The 17,349-nt window shown below is 45.5% G+C and overlaps 1 protein-coding gene across 1 annotated transcript in view; it reads left to right on the top strand.

The window, feature by feature from the left end:
• The window catches only part of frem3 (Fras1 related extracellular matrix 3), a 227,161-nt gene extending 212,894 nt beyond the window's left edge, over positions 1–14,267 (top strand). Inside the window, exons 19-24 of the mRNA XM_086011008.1 lie at positions 393–520; positions 2,082–2,216; positions 2,435–2,561; positions 4,104–4,291; positions 4,398–4,544; positions 11,298–14,267. Of these exons, the coding sequence (XP_085867134.1) occupies positions 393–520; positions 2,082–2,216; positions 2,435–2,561; positions 4,104–4,291; positions 4,398–4,544; positions 11,298–11,834 (1,262 nt within the window). The 3' untranslated portion in view covers positions 11,835–14,267. The remainder of the gene's footprint in view (positions 1–392; positions 521–2,081; positions 2,217–2,434; positions 2,562–4,103; positions 4,292–4,397; positions 4,545–11,297) is intronic.
• Positions 14,268–17,349: the final 3,082 nt, after the last annotated feature.

Here is a 17,349-nt window from a genome sequence, read left to right as displayed (position 1 = left end):
TTAATTTGATGATGTCAGTCACATAAAGGAAGATCTTGGCCATGATGTGTTTTATGGACACAAATAATGTATTTGTTAAAGTTGCTTATAATGGAGGATGCGTAAAAATGTAAGCTGGGTCTGGATAACAAGCACTTTGCTGACACCTAAGTATGAAACAAATCCTCCATTTGACTTCCTGTAACAGCTGCAGAAACAGTTGCCAGTAACCAAGTCTTGTCTGTACTGATACTTGTATTCATTACTGAAAAAAGGGACAAGGGGAAAGAAACTGATCCTTAATCCTGCCCTGTCCTACTTAAGTTTCATATGCACATGCACTTATCTTTACACTTGCTTCTACACTTTACTGGTGGAGACTGAAGTAATATCTCTGCTGCTTTGTGTTCCAGGTACCTCGCTGACTTCGATGGTAATGTCTGCTGATCACCCTGGCCTCACTTTTACTCTCAGCCTCGTGCGCAGTGAGCCAACCTACAACCAGCCAACACAGCAGTGGAGTTTCATCTCTGACTTTGCTGTAAGTTCATTACCTTGATTTAGGAAAACTCTCATCATTGGCTTATCATTCCCCACACCCTGACTCCCTTACGTTCTCCTCACTCTGTTGCTGCCTTCATGGAGGGCAGGCTGCCGACAACTTCCTTACGTCACAGCCCATGCTCAATGCCTCAAATTTAAAATTCTCATCTTTGTGCTTAAATCACCCATTCCCCCCAGCAAATTCTTTGCTTTTCTGACTTGGGTCTTGTACATCCCCCCTCCCTTCACTGCATCCTTGGTGGCTGTGCCTTAAATTGCATAAGCCCCGCACTTTTCTTCTTTGACTTGGCATTCATTTCTTTTCTTATGCCTCTGTGAAGTGCCTTAAAATGTTTTTCGACATTAAAGGCGCTATATAATGCAAGATGTTATTGTTGTGTCAGTTTACAAGCATCAGACACTGCTGCAGGTGATGGCCTTCAGGGTGCAATTGACAGGGCCACTGTTTTACGGAGATTGAGCATGTCAAATTCCACTTCTCATTACATGAGATTATGGGATTTTTACTGATGTTTTGGGGATTGCATTCCATAATTCTTCTCATTGGTTCATAGTCACTGAATAAGTCACATTCCATTCTAAGTAAAGAGATTTCAGGATTTTGTGGGATTTTTGCTGGTCTTTCAGGGATCATAACCTGTGATTGCATTCATTTTTCTGTGAAACTCACAACTCCGTGGGCCTTAGTGAATAGTCCGACTGCTTAAAGGAAGTGCCCCATCTAGTGGCTGGCTCAAGAATTGGTAAAGTTCTCCCAATAAAAGCAGTGAGGTTGAAATTCAATTGAAGACAGAACTGGCATGTAACTAAGGCATTTCATGTCTTCAGGATATCCTAAAGTACTTCACAGCCAATGAAGTGTAGTCATTGTTGCAATGTAGGAAAACATGGCAGACAAATTGTGCATAAAGTCCCACAAACAGCAATGAGATAAATAATCAGATAATCTGTTTTAGTGCTGCTGATTGAGAGATAAATATTTGCAAGAACACCAGGGAGAACTCCCCTGCTCTTCTTCGAACAGTGCCATAGTGATCTTTTACATCCACCTTAGAGGGCAGATGGGGCCTCGTTTTAACATCTCATCTGAAAGACGGCACCTCCAACAGTGCAGCACTCCCTCAGTACTGCACTGGACTGTCAGCCTAGATTATGCACTCAAGTCTCTGAAGTGCAGGTGAACCCATGACATTCTGACTCAGAGGTGAGAGTGCTACCACTGAGCCAAGGATGTCAAAGCTGGGACTTGCAGGCATAGTCCTCAAGGTTCAATATCACAAAATACTTAGAGGAGGAAGGCCATCCATCCAGAAAGACCCCATAGTCCATTGCTGTATCTGATTGTTTCTTAAATGATTCCAGGGTTTTCACTTCTGCTATTCTACAGTAAAACACCAACACAAGTTGCAGCCGCAGTAATCATTTAAAATTCTACACTAAACGTGTATTTGAACTAGTGTAAAAGAGCTTGGCGCTTCCAGCATTCACCTTTATTATTCTCACCATCCATGTGTCTCTTTCTCCTTGTTTCCCTCCAGGTCCGGGACTACTCAGGTACATATACAGTGAAGCTTATCCCGTGCAGTTCAGCACCGAACCAGGAGTACAATCTGCCAATTGTCTGCAATCCGCGAGAACCCATTACATTCGATCTGGATATTCGATTCCAGCAGGTGTGATAGAATACTTACAGACTTTTGTATGTAGTTTCTTTAGTGTATAATATAATATTAAAATAATATATAATTATAATGTAATATATTCATATAATATATTCATATAATATTATTATAATATCATTAATTAAAATAATTAATATGATATAATAAGATATAATATAACCATGGCAGGACCTAATCGCTTCTGCTTGCTGCTCTATTCTTTTTAATAGGTGAGCGACCCAGTGGCTGCTGAGTTTAGCCTGAACACCCAGATGGTCCTACTGTCCAAGAGAGAGCTTTGGCTATCTGATGGCTCAATGGGATTTGGAGAAGGAACGGATGTTGCATTTTCAGAAGGTTTGCTGGCACATGCTACATATCTAGTGAGACCACCATAATGAGTTGGAGTTGGACCTCTCTACACACACGCGCACACGATTGGCACTGTCAGGGAAGAGGTGTTTGTTTCTGATTAATGTACTGGTACAGGGTTATAGTGTTTACAGTGCAAGCCACTGTAGCAGACTCATCCATGCAGACCTGATTTGTCCTGTACGTTTGATGTCCTTTTGTAACTGAACAGATTAGATCTTATTTTCATGACTGATAATGCCGGAACTCCTCAGTTTGATGGTTATGCCCTCTGCAAACAAAGCAGGTAATAAAACATGTTTTCATGGAGATCCTACATTGTACCGTGTTGGATGGTTACAGCAGTGAGAGAGATTTGGAAAGCACAGAGTTCGGTAGTCTATAGTATGGAATGTTGGGGTGCAGATTTCCCAAACAATGCCTTGCTGGTCCAGAAGAGTTAGAAAAAGTAAATTGAAGGGAGAACGAGCAACCAATGCCCCAATTTAGACCCGGAGATGATTCAGAACTGCTTTAACAAAAGTAGGTCCGTCATTCTCACTTTACATGCAATGAGGGTAGGCCAGGATTGGGAGAAAATATCTAAAAATAGAGGGAGTGTTACCTCATGTAAAAGGGATCCGCACTCAATAACAGAGAATCCAGGAGGATAGCAGTATCAGTGTTCCAACTAACATGTTACAGTGAAACCCTAATAAGCTCCATTTTAATCGTAACATTGCAGCTGGTGTGAGATGCCAGATGGCAGAGATTTGAATCTATATCCACCTTCATGTTGGAAGGGGCTCGGTGCTTCAATATCATCAACTGCATGTTCTGTTCCTCAGCAGCCCCTAGACATCCAGCGGTGTAAACTGAATCAAAATATTTTTCTTTTTTTTGCTGGGGATGGGAGGAGACGGATTTAATCCAGAAAATAGTTAGCATTCACATATGACAAGATTAACCCAGGTAAAACAGACCTGGCACCACCAAAGTGAGGCCACGTTACTCAAGTCTAACTGGTGGTTCACCAGACTGGGGTTTTTAAAGGGATTCCCCTTAAGTTGTAAGTTATTTTACTACAGCCTGTATTGTCCAATATTCTCTTCTCTTTTCCCTTCTCTCCTGTAAAGGATGTCTTAAAATACTCATACAACTGAGCAGTGAGGTCCGAATAAAGTTGTACAAGACAATGGTTTCTCCACCGTTAGAGCACTGTGTGCGGTTTTGGACACCTATTATAGAAAGCACATTAAAGCAGTGGATATCTTTATATAATATGTATCTACCTTGGATTCAATTTTTTATTGAACTTACTTTCTAAAAGAGGCAATAGTCTCGGTCTCAACCATTCCCTGTGCAAAGGATAATATCAGGAATGAGATACAGTGCTGTGGGGAGAGAGCAGGGCAGCAGGATTAGTTTTGGATTGCTCTAGCAGCAAGCCGGCACAGACACAACGGGCTGAATGGTCTCCTTGTGTGCTGTAAGCATCGACAGATATTTTATTTTCATCCTAATGTCTTCTGTGTCCTTTCTATTCAGGTTCTCTCATCTATGGACGAGTTATGGTGGACCCAGTCCAGAACTTGGGAGATTCTTTCATTTGCAACATTGAGAAGGTTTTCCTGTGCACCGGTGCGGATGGATACGTTCCCAAATACAGTCCAACAAATAATGAATTTGGCTGTCTGGCTGACTCCTCATCTTTATTGTACAGGTTCAAGATTCTGGTATGTTGGATTCTGTCAGCTATAGGGAAGAAGAATGGAAATGTAATTCAAGTTGCTTATTCACAGATTAGCTATACACCAACACAAATTATGCTTTTCTCCTCAGGACAAAGCTCAGCCCGAGTCCCAAGCCCCAGTCTTTGGTAATGTTCACTTTGATGCCAAGCTGGCTATTGATGTGCCAGATGCATTACCACTTGTGAAGCAGCCAGGGTCTGATGGTTTCAGCCTTGCTTCTGCTGCACTTTTCCAGGTGAGTGTTGGACATTAGCGCCCGCATTCCTGCTGGGCTCTTGTTTTCTTTTATCTTGTTGAATGGAATTTGTTAAGAATAAGGGGTGAGACAATTTGTAATGGTTTATATTGGCAAGTTATTCCAGTTTGTCCCAATAGAAATGGTCCTCTTTTCCTGTTTTGTACTGTTCGTATCCCTTAAAATGCATCTTGCAAAAAAGAACAATTGAAGGAACTTTGCAATGATGCAACATGTTGGAAGCAATGGTGTGCTGTGCTGTGACATGGAGGAGTGCAAGTTTGCTCCTTCTATCCCCCACACACTGGGCTGGATTTTCATGGGGAAGGCGGGGTGGGGGCAGGGAGGGAACTCCAATGCGGGCAGGAAACCCGTGAGAACGAGTTTCCTGCAGGCCCTGCTGACTTTCACAGCAGGGCCTGATTTGCATCTGAAGTCTCTGTTTCCCACCCACAGCCAGCCAGATGGAGAGGCTGGCTGGCTCCAGGCAGGTAGACCTGTAGCACTAGGCTGCACAGAGGAGGGAGGGAGGGATCAGGTGGGGGCCGGTGCCGGCCTCCAGTGGGTAGAAGGAAGATCGGGGCCTCCGGGGGATCGGGGAGGGTGGGAGGAAGATGGGAGCTGGCCTCGGGCTCATCGGTGGGGGGGGATGTGAAGATTGTGGCCAGCCACCGGAGGATCATCGCCAGCCTTAGGCTCATCGGTGGGGAGGGAAGAGAAGACCCGGGGCGGCCACTGGAGGATCATGGCCGGCCTCAGGATCATTGGTGGGGGGGGGCGGGGGGTGGGTCCAGGAAGGCGATCAGAGGGTGCCTCCGATCGTGGCGGGTGGGCTAGGCAGGGACGCTGGATCTAGGAGGTAGATATAAAGACACTTACCTCTTGGATGCAGCAGTCCTCACCTTGCTGTAACTGCCGGGTTTTATGAAGTGTGCAAAACCTGACCAGCTACATAGGATTACATAGGATATACGGTACAGAAACAGGCCATACGGCCCAACCAGTCCATGCCAGAGTTTATTCTCCACTCGAGCCTCCTCCCGTCTTTCCTCATCTAAATCTATCAGCATAACTCTCTATTCCCTTCTCCCTCATATGCTTGTCTAGCCTCCCCTTAAATGCATCTATACTGTTCGCTTCAACCTCTCCCTGTTATACCGAGTTCCACATTCTCACCACTCTTTGGGTAAAGAAGTTTCTTCTAAATTCCCTATTAGATTTCTTGGTGACTATCTTATATTGATGGAAACATTCTCTCTGTATCTACTCTATCAAAATTTTTCATAATTTTAAAGACTTCTATTAGGTCACCCCTCAGCCTTTTTTCAAGAGAAAAGAGACCCAGCCTGTTCATCCTTTCCTGATATGTATACCCTCACATTTCTGGTATCATCCTTGTAAATCTTCTCTGCACCCTCTCCAGTGCCTCTATATCCTTTTTATAATATGGCGACCAGAACTGTACGCAGTACTCGAAGTGTGGTCTCACCAAGGTTCGATACAGGTTTAGCATAACTTCCCTACTTTTCAATTCTATCCCTCTAGAAATAAACCCTAGTGCTTAGTTTGCTTTTTTTATGTCCTTGCTAACCTGCGTTGCAACTTTTAGTAATTTGTGTATTTGTACTCCTAGATCCCTTTGTTTCTCTACCCCACCTAGACTCACACCCTCCAAGTGATAAGTGACCTCCCTATTCTTCCTACCAACCAAAATGTAATACCTCACATTTAATTCAAATTCAAATTCAAATCGCTTTATTGGCATGACAAGGTACATCTTATGTTGCCAAAGCATCGAAAAACATTTATGGTTTAACACATAAACGCAGATCTATCCATACAGTGTATAAACAGATATATCCCTGAGTGTATATCTGTGTTGAACTTTATTTGCCAATTATATGCCCATTCTGCAAGTTTATTAATGTCCTCCTGTAACTTGTTGCAGTCCTCCTCGGTATTGACTGCCCCCCCCCAATTTGGTATCATCCGCAAATTTAGAAATTGTGTTTTTGACTCCTAAGTCTAAATCGTTAATGTAAATTGTGAACAGCAGTGGTCCCAGCATTGATCCTTGGGGAACACCACTACCCACCTTCTGCCACTGTGAATAGTTACCCTTTACTCCTACTCTCTGCTTTCTGTTCTGAAGCCAGCCAGCAATCCAGCTACTGGTCTGCTGACTCCGCATTCTCTGACCTTGTTCATCAGTCTATTATGGGGTACCTCATCAAAGGCCTTTTGAAAATCCAGATAAATTATATCTACTGCATTACCATTGTCCACTCTCTCTGTTACCTCTTCCAAAAATCCAATAAGGTTGATCAAGCAAGACTTTCCCTTTTGAAATCCATGTTGACTATTCATTATTATATTTTTGGTTTCTAGATGCTCTTTAATTTTATCCTTTAGTAGGGAATTCCATTATTTTTCCTACCACCGATGTTAAGCTGACTGGTCTATAATTCCCTGGACATGTTCTATCCCCCTTCTTAAATATCGCTATTATGTTAGCTATCCGCCAGCTGCAGTTAAAAACAAAATGGTGGTTAAAAAAAGAGGCTACCAGCCTCATTGTAATATTTAAATTGCCGTCCCTGCTGGCAATGGGTTGGCAGCCCGCCCCCGTCTCGCCTCTGTTAAAACTGGAAGTGGATAGGCTAAGGTCGGGATTCTGATTTTTAACAATTTAACTAACCCCACGCTCCAAACCCACCCCTTTTTTTATGGTAAAATTACCCCCACTGAGTCGCTGCGCAGAGAGATGTCGAACGGTGAAGACATCATTGAAGCTGCTCTCAAATGGCCAGTTTCACAACAGGATTAGTGGAGACCAGGGAAATTACAAAGAGGAAGAGGACAAAATATAAATAGTATAACATCTAGGCCTAGAAATTGAGTTTTGGCTTAGCCAGGGCTTTAGCGCCGGAAGTTAGTGCCGGCGCTAAGTCCCCCTGCGCGCGCCAAAAATTCAGCAGTGCCGCGCCCAAACGGCTGCCGGCGCTACTGAAGGGTCTTTGCGGCGGTACATCGGCGCTAACTGCCGTTTCGCGCCGCAATTCCGGCGCTGCGGCACCCGATGCGGTGCGGCAGGCTCGGGAAGTGCAGGCCTCCTCCTTCCCTTAAGGAGGAGCTGCCTGCACCCGATCGCGGCCCGCGAAAATCTTTTAAAAAATGAGCCCGGCACCTCGGACAAGTGCCGGGCTTGCTTCTGTTCCGGGGGGGGGGCGGGGGGAAGTCCGGGGAGGGAGCTGCGGCCAGGCGGCCGGCGGGAAAGCGGCCGGCCGCCGCGGGGCCTTTAATGCGCCGGCGCAAAGACTCGTAAGACTCTGTTGCCAGAGTCTTAGTTGCGGCTGTCACGGGCGAGGCGGCCGCAACTGAATTTCGGCGCTGGGGCCCGTCGGCATGGCAACCGGGACGCTGCGCACACCGATGACGTCATCGGTGCCGGCGCAGCGCTACCGGTCTACCGCGGCGTAAGGGCCCCAGGCAATTTCGGCGCCGGCGCCAAATGCAGCGCTAGGCCCTCTAGCGCCGCAAAATCGGCGCTAAGGGCACTCAATTTCTAGGCCCTAGAGTTTAGAAGAATGAGAGGGGAATTCATTGAAACATATAAAATTATGACAGGCTAGATAGACTAGATGCAGGGAGGATGTTTCCCCTGGCTGGGGGGTCTAGAACAAGGGGTCACAGTCTCAGGATATGGGGTAAGACATTTAGGACTGAGATGAGGAGAGATTTCTTCACTCAGAGGGTGGTGAACCTGTGGAATTCTCTACCACAGAAGGCTGTGGAGGCCAAGTCACTGAATATATTTAAGAAGGAGATAGATAGATTTCTAGACACAAAAGGCATCAAGGGGTATGGGGAGAGAGCGGGAATATGGTATTGAGATAGAGGATCAGCCATGATCATATTGAATGGCGGAGCAGGCTCGAAGGGCCAAATGGCCTAGTCCTGCTCCTATTTTTCTATGTTTCTATCTGCACAGGAAAAAACATTGTATTTCAAATAATACTATGGCCTAGAAATTCGGTGGGGCCCCAAACGGGGCGCCAAGCTCGCCTGGGCGCCGGAATTACCGCTGTGAATGGAGCCGTTGCGCCCGCCGGAAATTCAGTTTGAGTGCCCCAAGAGGGACGTGGGACGCTGCTCGAGGCGCCCCGCGTCCCTCTTGGGGCACTGAAACTGAATATCGCAGCGCAACGTGCTGCAGCGCCACACGCTGCGGCACGGCGCGCTGCGGTACTGCAGGCCTTCCTCCCCTTCTTAAGGGGGAGGGGCCTGCACCAGCGCAATGACCGATCGCGAGTGCCAGCAAAAGAGCCCGGCACCGAGGAGAAGTGCCGGGCTCTCGGGACACAGCCGGCACTGCCCGGGGGGGGGGGATCAGGAGGCCGGGGACGGAGGTGCTGGCAGGCGGACACCGGAAAAAATGGCCACCCCACACCTCCACCTTAATTTGCGCCACTACCGCCACAGGTAGGCCCCGTGAACCGGGCGCGATTTGCGACCGGCGTTACAGAGGCGGACGCGACCAAACATAGCGATCGGGGCGGTAGTGGGGCGCTGCGCACACTGATGACGTCATCGGTGGCGGCGCAGCGCTACAGGCTAACACCGCCATTAGCGCCCCGCTAAATATCGCGGGAGGCGTGGCCAGTGGCGCTAAAGCCACTGAGTGCCCTCTTTAGGTGCTAACTGGTGGCGCAGCCCACCGAATTTCTAGGCCTATATTTCCTGATGCAAATATGTTCTGTCGGTGCAGCAGTCATTGACAGATAATTCGCAGTAACAAATCCAGAGCAATCATAAAACCTGCCTTGGCATACCTGTGCAGTGCTAAACCGGTTTAGGTTCAGGTAGGTGATTTATAAAAGCTGTTAATTTGATGCACTGTCCATTCGTAAAGGAGGTTAAAGATTTGGCTGTGATTATTGACCATTCGCTGAAAACATCCACTCAAGCTTACCTAATCTAGAAAAAGCACTTCAAGTGACACCAGGCCGTATGTCCCAGCCTGATAACCTGCAACACAGCAGTGCTACGGCCAGCGATCAGACCTCAGGTGACCCAGGCCGTATGTCCCAGCCTGATAACCTGCAACACAGCAGTGCTACGGCCAGCGATCAGACCTCAGGTGACCCAGGCCGTATGTCCCAGTCTGATAACCTGCAACACAGCAGTGCTACGGCCAGCGATCAGACCTCAGGTGACCCAGGCCATATGTCCCAGCCTGATAACCTGCAACACAGCAGTGCTACGGCCAGCGATCAGACCTCAGGTGACCCAGGTGTGCGTTTTACACTGTTTTAGATTTAGACACCTACCTTCAACAGAACACTGATGTTCCCAAGAGGATTCAGAAAAGGATAAGAATGTAGGGCTGTAAGAACATTCAAAGAACTGAACGTGTTCTTACTAGAGTGAAGAAGATGGAGAGGAGATGTAATTCAGATCTTCGAAAGGCTGAGGTAGAGGACACAAGTAACAAAATTGACAGGCGTCAATTGAAACTAGAGATTGGCAGGATTTTTACCCCACAGTGTAGCGAGCATGTGGAATCGACCCCCAGCAATTGATGCTGCGTGAGCAACTTCTTTAAAGAACAGTTGGGGAAGTATCTGTATTGAAACTGAGAGTAGGTACAGATAGAGATGATGGAATGCTGTATGGAACGCAGTGTTTGATAAGCTGCTGAAACCATGGAAAGCAACCTGTCAAGAATTAATGATGTCGATTTAAGATTAGATAGAATCTCTGGGAGCTTTATTTAACTAATTCTGTAGGCAGTAGGGAGAATCCTTGCAGAAGCTCCCTGCAAGAGATGAAATGAGTTGGTAGAGTTTATGATGAAAAAAATCTTGGAAGACATGGGGGTCAGAACTTTCAACTTCGGCGAGGGTATAAAACGGCCGCCCGTTATACACCCGCTCTGATTTTCAGGGTGGGGTACGTAAAAGCTGATCAACCTGCTCCTGCCTGTTTTACGCTCCGTCAAAATTGAAAATGTCTATGCCCAGGGTTCAGGTCTAAAGTAGCTGTTTCTTGGTCAAAGTTTACATTCCAGGTGAGACCACACCTGGAGTACTGCGTACAGTTTTGGTCTCCTTATTTAAAGAAGGATATACTTGCATTGGAGGCAGTTCAGAGAAGGTTCACGAGGTTGATTCCAGAGATGAAGGGGTTGTCTTATGAAGACAGGTTGAGCAGGTTGGGCCTATACTCATTGGAGTTTAGAAGAATGAGAGGGGATCTTATTGAAACATATAAGATTCTGAAGGGGCTTGACAGGGTAGATGCAGAGAGGATGTTTCCCCTCGTGGGGGAATCTCGACTCTATAATTTCAGAATAAGGGGGCACCCTTTTAAATCGGAAATTAGGAGGATTTTTTCTCTGAGGGTCGTGAATCTTTGGAATTCTCTTCCCCAGAGAGCTGTGGAGGCTGGGTCATTGAATATATTTAAGGTGGAGATAGACAGATTTTTGAATGATAAGGGAGTCAAGGGTTATGGGGAGCGGGCAGGGAAGTGGAGTTGAGGCCAAGATCAGATCAGCCAAGATCTTATTGAATGGCAGAGCAGGCTCGAGGGGCCAAATGTCCTACTCCTGCTCCTACGTCTTATGTTCTATTTCCCCAATGCTTAGGACATATTTTATAAATGGTTATAGTACATCTAACTTCACTCAATTTACAGCACAAATAAAGGAGCTTTACCCAATCAAACTCTGCTTTTGTAATCCTCGTCCAGGTGGCTGCTGGCCGAGAGTGGTACATCCATGTTATTTACACAGTCCGTTCCAAAGAGAATGCCAATAGAGGAATCGGCAAGAGAAGCTTGGAATTTCTGCACCATTCAATATCCTCCACGGGAAGCGTTTCCAACAGTGTGGGATTCAGTCGCAGCCGCCGATCAGCACCAAAGGAACCTGATGTTACCCAGGACATTGGAGCAGAGAATAGCAGAGGCACTAATATCCAGCACATAGCACTGGACCGTGCCAATAAAATCATCATCACACAGAAGGACTACCTGCCCAGCGGTGAGCAGTACCAGAAGCCACATCTGCCCACCAGCAGCAGGGAGTCTGAAGGCAGCATCCTCTCCATGGTGGGCGGAGCCGGAGGTCTGCTGCTCTTAGCCTGCATGGCCGCCATAATCTTCCTGTTGTTGAAACGCAGGAACCGCCCTGTCAGTGGGAAGCAGTCGTCGAACGAGAAGCGTTCTGGCAGCAATGAGACAGTGACCACGGGGCAAAGCTACAACAGCGACAGCTCGGAGGTCTAACGGTGCCGGGAGCAGTCACTGCGACTGTGTCTTGTACAAAGACTGGTTTAAAAAAGAGAAAAATCTCAGTGCCTTATCCCACAGTGCCTTGTCTCATCGCATAAACACTTGGAGCAGCATCAGGAAATGACTGTTTAATTTTTTTCCCCACAAGTTGGGACTTGAGGAGGGAAAACTGTAAAACTCTTGTCGAGGTGCATCTGGCAACTGCAAGTGGAAGGAATAAACGTATGAGCTTTACATTTGAATGAGTTATTTATGTTTGAAAGGTAGCGTCCTCTTATAGCGTGTGGCACTATGAGATTATATCCTCTGACTTTTTATACACATTTCTGTTGGCTTCTGATGTTTGAAGCAAATGATACCCATTTGTTGGTGGAGCTGAGTGCCATCCCTTTTGACGCTGAATTGATGCATTGAAACTTGTGGCACAATCTATGCTAGCAGCCTGGTGCTCTTTTAAAGGAATTATAATGATTTCTGTTTCCTTTTGGTTATTAATACAGCCCTATGGTTATTAAAATGTATTGTCATACTTGTATTACTTGTACAGATTTTAGCTTGTTTTTGTGCTTAGCTTGTTTTTTTAATTATTTTACTTCAATACCTCTTCTTGGGCTAGCAGTGAATGCTTAGGATTGTGTCTTGTAACGAAATGCAGGAGTGATGAGATGAGGGAGAACACAAGAATAAGCTAACCAGAACCTACAGGAAGTTGAAACCACACACTGATGGGCTTGAAGAGTTGCAGTGTGTGATTCCTGTGTATAAACAATAAACTATTGTAAATGTATTTTTGTGACACCATATACCTCTTGATTTAGTGCCTGTAGAGTACAAAGCGATGGGAATCATACGAATATAACATTTTTTTATGAATAGGAAGAGGCCATTTTGTCCAACAAGCCTTTCCCTTTTTGGATCAACCTCAACTTTACAGCCCACCTTCTCACCTAATCCCACAATCACTTTCCCTGCAACCCCAAATATCCATCTTCTTACGCCCATCTATATGCTTTCTCGTATCCCTCAATCCCTTACCTCTCAATGCCATTTACCAATCTTCTCAGCAGATCCCTCAATCTTTTCTTTCTTCCAAAATGCATCTATATGCCTCTTGGATCCATTTATAGCAGCAGCTTCAATGCTCCTCCCGATTTATTTCACAAATCTATTGCTCTTTGGGTGTAAATGCAAGAGTCAGTTCCTGCTCTTTGTGGAGCAGTACGATTCTCACCAGACACTCCTAGGATGCACACAGAGCTTTTCTTACCGGGGGTCCTTTAGGAGCTGATTGTTTCAAATGTATCCTACGGCATTATGTTCTTAACCACTGTTTTTTTTCTTCTTTGTGGTTCTTTTGGTAACTTGAGTTAAGTGCAGCTGCCTAGTGCTGATGATGTTTTAATTGTGCTTCTTTGTACTTTCGCATGAATCCCATTCATGTTTTGATTTTTTTCTAACTGGTATATTGATGAAACAGGTTGTTAAATTTCTCTACAAATGATGGTGCTTTTTAGTAGGATCTTAAACCCCTACTTTTAGTGTGGAGCCCTGAGTATAAACAACACTTGAATTACTTTTTTTGTTAATTATTACAGCTGTTGATGTGTACATTCAGTGAATGTATAGCACTTGTAACCTGTATTACATTAGAGAACGATGGGCAATCGTACACACTCAGTTTGATGTTACGACATTATTACCTCAACATTGTACATTGTCACTGGACTAACGAGAGCAGCAGATTTTTACTCTGGAGATCAGAAAAGGTAAATATCATCCCACATTTCAGAAATGATTTGTGTATTTCACAGAAAAATGGATGGTATCCTGGAACATGATCCCCGTAACCAAATTCGACTTATTCAGTGACTTGAAGCCTCTAAGCCTAGCAGTAAACAGATGAACTTGCAGAATCTGAACCCCAGATCACTGGTAAAAAAATCCTGAAAACCTTTTAAATAATAAAACAGAATTTCATTTAATTCAGTCACTGTGAACCAGTGGCCTGAGAAATGGGGATCAGTTCTGCAGCCTTGCCTTTCATCTGAAGCTACTTTTTAACACAGAAACAGGCAAATACTGTCAAAGCCCAGAGCTACAACCTCATGGTGACTGACTGGGAAATAGCTCTTCCCATCCGGTTCTTGCCTCATTGAAACTTGGCCCTCTTTAGTGACGTTAGCCGAGCTTTAGCCAGGATCAGGGAACACCTGACAATGGCGTAAAAAAACAAAACCTGCCAATGCTGAAAAACTGAAATAGAAACACAAAAACACTGGACATACACGGCAGGGCAGTCAGCATCTGACAAAGAACAGATACCAGAATGCAGGTGTTGTTATTATGAGCTCTGACTGTATGCATTCTGATTCATTAAGTGTTGGTCTTCGCTGGATTTAAAAAAAAATCAACAATACAGTTGCTTTCATAAATAAAAATCTGTCTCATGCCTGTTTATTTGGGTAAATAATTGTGACTCAGACGTGCTGATATGTGCATTCCCACTCGGGCCTATGGTCTCAGCCTCAGCTCCAAACCCTCTGCTCAAGAGTGTGAAGCTTAAGGTGGGATTTCACCGTAGAATAAAGAGCTGTAAAGTGGGTGCTGATGCTCAGTCAATTGCAGCTCCAAGTTTTGGGAGAGCAGAGGTTTCTTTTGTCACAAACCTTTCATAATAGAGAACCTAGGCAGCTAAATTTGTTGTGGCCCATTTTAAGATGCTTAACTGTTGGCACGGTTCCAGCATCTGCCCGAAACAGGAGGCCCAAGGAAGTTGGTCGTCAGGCCTCATTGTAATAATCGGGACAAGCTGCCGGCACCTGTCGCTCCTCCAGAGGCAGCTCGCCCATGTAGCCCGACACAATTTGGCTCACTTGCCTCGCCGACAGCAGCCCTCAGGTAAGCCTGGTGGGGGTTGGGTGGGGGACGAGCATGGGGCTGGCAGCAGCCGCAGTTTTTCTGGGAATACCACATCAACGAAAGCATGAAAAAATAACATGCATTTTTGTTGGAAGCCTCCATCTGCCCCTTTAAAGATAGCTGATTAGGCCGCTTGTAGACCAGGTCATTCTGAGTGGAACAGGCCCAGCGCCTGCTGCACTCTGCACCGCTGAATTCCATGGATGGGTCCTGAATGCTGGACTTTCATTTACATATTGTAAAGGGGCCTGCGCTCATTTCAGTGGCCGCCTAAATAAAAAAAGTCCCTGACCAATTTAACAGTGCCCAGGACGCACATGCAAAATGGGCGCAGCAATGTTGAATTTAGACCATATTGAACCTGAGTTTTAAAAAAAGACTTTTTACTTAAAACTTTTTGTATAAAATGTCTACTACAAGATAACATGGCAAACAAATCAAGAGAAAATGAATGCAGTCACACACTAATTAAAAGGCAAGCAACAGCCGTCCAAGGCACAAATGTGATAAAACAAAGCTGGTCGGAGCATACGGCCTCATACACACGTAATTACATAGCCTAACAATGCAGCAAGGACTCTAAGGTGACGAAAGAAACCACAATTCCAGAAAAGCATTAGCCCTGCAACTTTTCATACCACTTGCTGATCATGCAGGGAGAAGGTAACTAAAGGGGAAATAGGACAGGTCACTGAAACAAAAGTCACGTCTTAAAAATTTGATTAAATTTTTTGAAGAGGGCTCCAGGATAGTTGAGGAGGGTAACCTGGTAGACATTGTCAGTAAGTTTGGGGTAAGGTACAAGAGGCTTCTCTGCAAGATAGAATCTTGTGGAATGAATGGTAATTTGCGGCGGTGGATTGAGAAATGGCTGAATGGCTGTAGTCAGAAGGTTACAGTCAATGGATTTGAATGTGACTGGGGGTCTGGCTATCAGTGGTGTCCACAGGGATCAGTGTTAGGAGCTTTGCTATCTACTATTTTCATGAATGATCTAGATGTAGGTGTTGTGGGAATGATCCACAAGTTTCCAGACGATACCAAGATACGTTGGAGAGTTAGGACTGTTGAGGATGTTCAACTACTACAAGCAGATCTTGATGTGTTTGGCAAACATAGAAACATAGAAGATAGGAGCAGGAGTAGGCCATTCGGCCCTTCGAGCCTGCTCTGCCATTCAATGAGATCATGGCTGATCATCCAAATTCAGTACCCTGTCCCTGCCTTCTCCCCATATCCCTTGATCCCTTTAGCCTCAAGAAATATATCCAACTCTTTCTTGAATATATTTAATGAACTGGCCTCCACCGCCCTCTGTGGCAGAGAATTCCACAGGTTCACCACTCTCTGGGTGAAGAAATTCCTCCTCATTTCAGTCCTAAATGGCTTACCCCTTATCCTTAGACTATGACCCCTGGTTCTGGACTCCCCGGCCATCAGAAACATCCTTTCTGCATGTAGTCTGACCAGACCTGACAGAATGTTATAGGTTTCGCTGAGATCCCCTCTCAATCTTCTAAACTCCAGTGAGTATAAGCCCAATCGACACAATCTCTCCTCATACGTCATTCCTGCCATCCCAGGTATCAGCCTGGTGAATCTTCGCTGCACTCCCTCCATGGCAAGAACGTCCTTCCTCAGGTAAGGTGACCAAAACTGCACACAATACTCAAGGTGCGGTCTCACCAAGGTGCTGTACAACTGCAGCAAGACATCCTTGTTCTTGTACTCGAACCCTCTTGCTACGAAGGCCAACATACCATTTGCCTTCTTAACCGCCTGCTGCACCTGCATGCTTACCTTCAGCGACTGGTGCACAAGAACACCCAGGTCTCTTTGCACTTCCCCTTCTCCCAATCTATTGCCATTCAAATAATAATCTGCCTTCCTGTTTTTGCCACCAAAGTGGATAACCTCACATTTATCCACATTAAAGTGCATTTGCCATGTTTCTGCCCAATCACCCAACCTGTCCAAATCATACTGGAGTTTCATGACATCCTCCTCACAGCATACCCTCCCACCCAGCTTTGTGTCATCTGCAAATTTGGAGATATTACATCCAATTCCCTCGTCCAGATCATTAATATATATTGTGAACAGCTGGGGTCCTAGGACCGATCCTTGCGGTACCCCACTAGTCACTGCCTGCCACTCGGAAAACGACCCGTTTATTCCAACTCTTTGCTTTCTGTCCGCCAACCAGTTCTCTATCCAAGTCAATACCATGCCCCCAATCCCATGTGCCTTAATTTTGCACGCTAACCTCTTATGCGGGACCTTATCGAAAGCCTTCTGAAAGTCCAAATACACCACATCCACTGGTTCTCCCTTATCTATTTTACCAGTTACATCCTCAAAAAATTCCAGTAGATTAGTCAAGCATGATTTACCTTTTGTAAATCCATGTTGACTTTGTCCGATCCTGTCACTGCTTTCCAAGTGCTCTGCTATTACATCTTTTATAATGGACTGTAGCATTTTCCCCACTACCGATGTCAGGCTTACCGGTCTATAATTCCCCGCTTTTTCTCTGCCACCTTTTTTGAATAGTGGGGTAACATTAGCTACCCTCCAATCCATGGGTACA

The sequence above is a fragment of the Somniosus microcephalus genome, chromosome 2 (assembly GCF_052327205.1).
Source record: "Somniosus microcephalus isolate GS21.2 chromosome 2, FLI_Smic_1.0, whole genome shotgun sequence".
NCBI classification, from domain to species: Eukaryota; Metazoa; Chordata; class Chondrichthyes; order Squaliformes; family Somniosidae; genus Somniosus; species Somniosus microcephalus.
This window is presented reverse-complemented; position numbering and strand designations above follow the sequence as displayed.